The sequence below is a fragment of the Volvox carteri genome, assembly GCF_000143455.1.
Source record: "Volvox carteri f. nagariensis unplaced genomic scaffold VOLCAscaffold_125, whole genome shotgun sequence".
Lineage (NCBI taxonomy): Eukaryota > Viridiplantae > Chlorophyta > Chlorophyceae > Chlamydomonadales > Volvocaceae > Volvox > Volvox carteri.
Window position 1 is genome coordinate 44982 of NW_003307668.1, and position 2073 is coordinate 47054.

The 2073-nt window shown below is 65.0% G+C and overlaps 1 protein-coding gene across 1 annotated transcript in view; it reads left to right on the forward strand.

The window, feature by feature from the left end:
- VOLCADRAFT_100545 (uncharacterized protein) overlaps positions 1-2073 on the forward strand; it is a gene marked incomplete at both ends in the record, with an annotated part of 6865 nt that overhangs the window by 579 nt on the left and 4213 nt on the right. The window contains 2 exons of the mRNA XM_002959096.1: positions 1207-1369; positions 1518-1654. Of these exons, the coding sequence (XP_002959142.1) occupies positions 1207-1369; positions 1518-1654 (300 nt within the window). The remainder of the gene's footprint in view (positions 1-1206; positions 1370-1517; positions 1655-2073) is intronic.

Here is a 2073-nt window from a genome sequence, read left to right on the forward strand (position 1 = left end):
CTGTCTGTCTGTCTGTGAGTCAGTTTATCTATCTGTCTGTCTCGTTGCGTGCCGTTGTCTCGGCTGTTGACGTGTTTTGTCGTGTAGCTATTTCCCAAAGTCCCGTCACCTCCCATGAGGCCACATTGGCAAGTTGTTTAACGTGCGTTTTTGTTTTAGTTATTTGCGTATATTTGTATGTGCTTCTGCATGAAAAGGTAGCAGCAGCGCGCGGAGGAGCACACTCAGGCAGCGGGCGAACTGCTGCAGGGAGCGGGGGTCGCGGGGTGCCAGGCAGCGGAGCAGGTGCTGGAATGGCAGCTTGCGGATGCAGTACTGCAGCGGCAAGACCAGCCGCTAACGTTGCACGTGCCTCCGTCGCCGCCGTCGCCGCTGCCTCTGCCTCATACTCATCATCAGCAGCAGCATAATGGGCAGCAACACAAGCAGCTGCAGCTAGAGCTGCAGCAGCCTTCGGAGGTACTGGAGCCGCCCCCACCGCTGCCGCAATAGCCGCCGCTGCAGCAGCACCAACACGACCGGGGCCTGGGGCAGGAGACACAGCTCTTGGATCAGCCGCCGCAACAGCAGCCGCCGCTGCCCCCCTTACCACACTCACCGCTACCGCAGCAGACGGAAGAGGCATTGAAGCCGCCGCCGCCGCCGCCGCCGTCGCCGTCATCACTGCCGCCAGTGCCATCGCAGGAGCTATTGCAGCAGCAACCGCAGCAACCGCAGCAACAGCTACTTCTGAAGTCAACTCCGGAGCAGTCCGAGCCTGGGTTGCGGACAGCGATGGCGGCGGCTGAGGCAGTTGCTGATGGGAGCCTCCTGGACTTACAGCAGCAGCAGCAGCAGCAGCAGCAGCAGGAGGGGGAGAGTCGGGATGTTGCCAGTGGCGCCGTTGCTGCTTTCACTGCTACTGCCGGTGCTACTGCCCTTGCTGCTTCCAATGCAACTGCCGGTGCTACTGCCGAGGGGGCCGTGACCGGTGCTCATGGTGCTGCTCCCGGCGGGGTCGCGGCCAATGCTGCTACTGCGGCGGCTGCTACTGCCGTCAGTGGCGATGTTGCACCCGTGGGCGCTGCACAGGGTTCTCAGTGTTGGGCGGTTGGATGCTCCGGTGCTTGGGCAGTAGCCGTGTTGGGCGGCGGCGCGTCCACTGTGGCGGCTGAGGAGGCTGTAGCGGCTGCCGCCGCTGAAGGGGCCGCTGCTACTGCCTCGGAGGTCACCGACGAGGTGGCAGCTGACGCAGTTGTAGGGCCCATCAGGACCGACATCAAGATGCAGCATGGGGCGGCGGCAGCGGCGGGAGCAGCTGTAGCAGCAGTAGCGGCGGTGCATTCCGGGGCGGCGGCGGCAGCCGAAGCCAGCTGCGGTTCTGGCAGCGGTGCGATACGGGAGGGTGACGTACATGTCGCCGCTGACGCAGGCGGTCAACTACTGCCGCGGTCAACTACTGCCGGGTGTGATGTACGACGACCATGTGGCGGATATCCCAACTATGAATGATGATGCTGTACCCGCTGACGCGGCAGCCCTTGACGCCGCCACCGCCGTCGATCCGGCGGCAGTGAGCACGGTGTACGGCAGGCCAGATGTTATGGGCGCTGGCGGCGGTGCACAAGGCGCAATGCCACACGGCCTCGGCGAGTTGGCCTCTGAACTGCCCGTCGTGAGTTGCTCAACCGGCAGTGTTGTGCTTGGGGCCGACGGCGTCTTGACGCCAACAGCAGTGGTTTCGGAGCAAGGGGGCAGCGGCGGCAGCGGCGGCGGGGCAACCCCGCTGGCGACAGCGCTAACCGTTCCGCCGTACCTGCACTCACTGCAGCTACCGGCAAGCTCAGTCGTACACGGCCGACCTACCGTGCACGAGGCCGCCACGCCGCGGCGCAGCCACGGCGGCGGCAGTGCTGTCGAAGAGACAGCCACCTCCTTACTGTCCACAAGGCAGCCAACTGCCGTCGCCGCTGCCGTCATCGCCGCCGCCGTCGCCGCTGCCGTCATCGCCGCCGCCGTTGAGACTGCGGTGGCGGCGGCGGCGGCGGAAATCGGGAACCTTTCTGCTGAGTATGCCGCCAATGTACCTGGCCT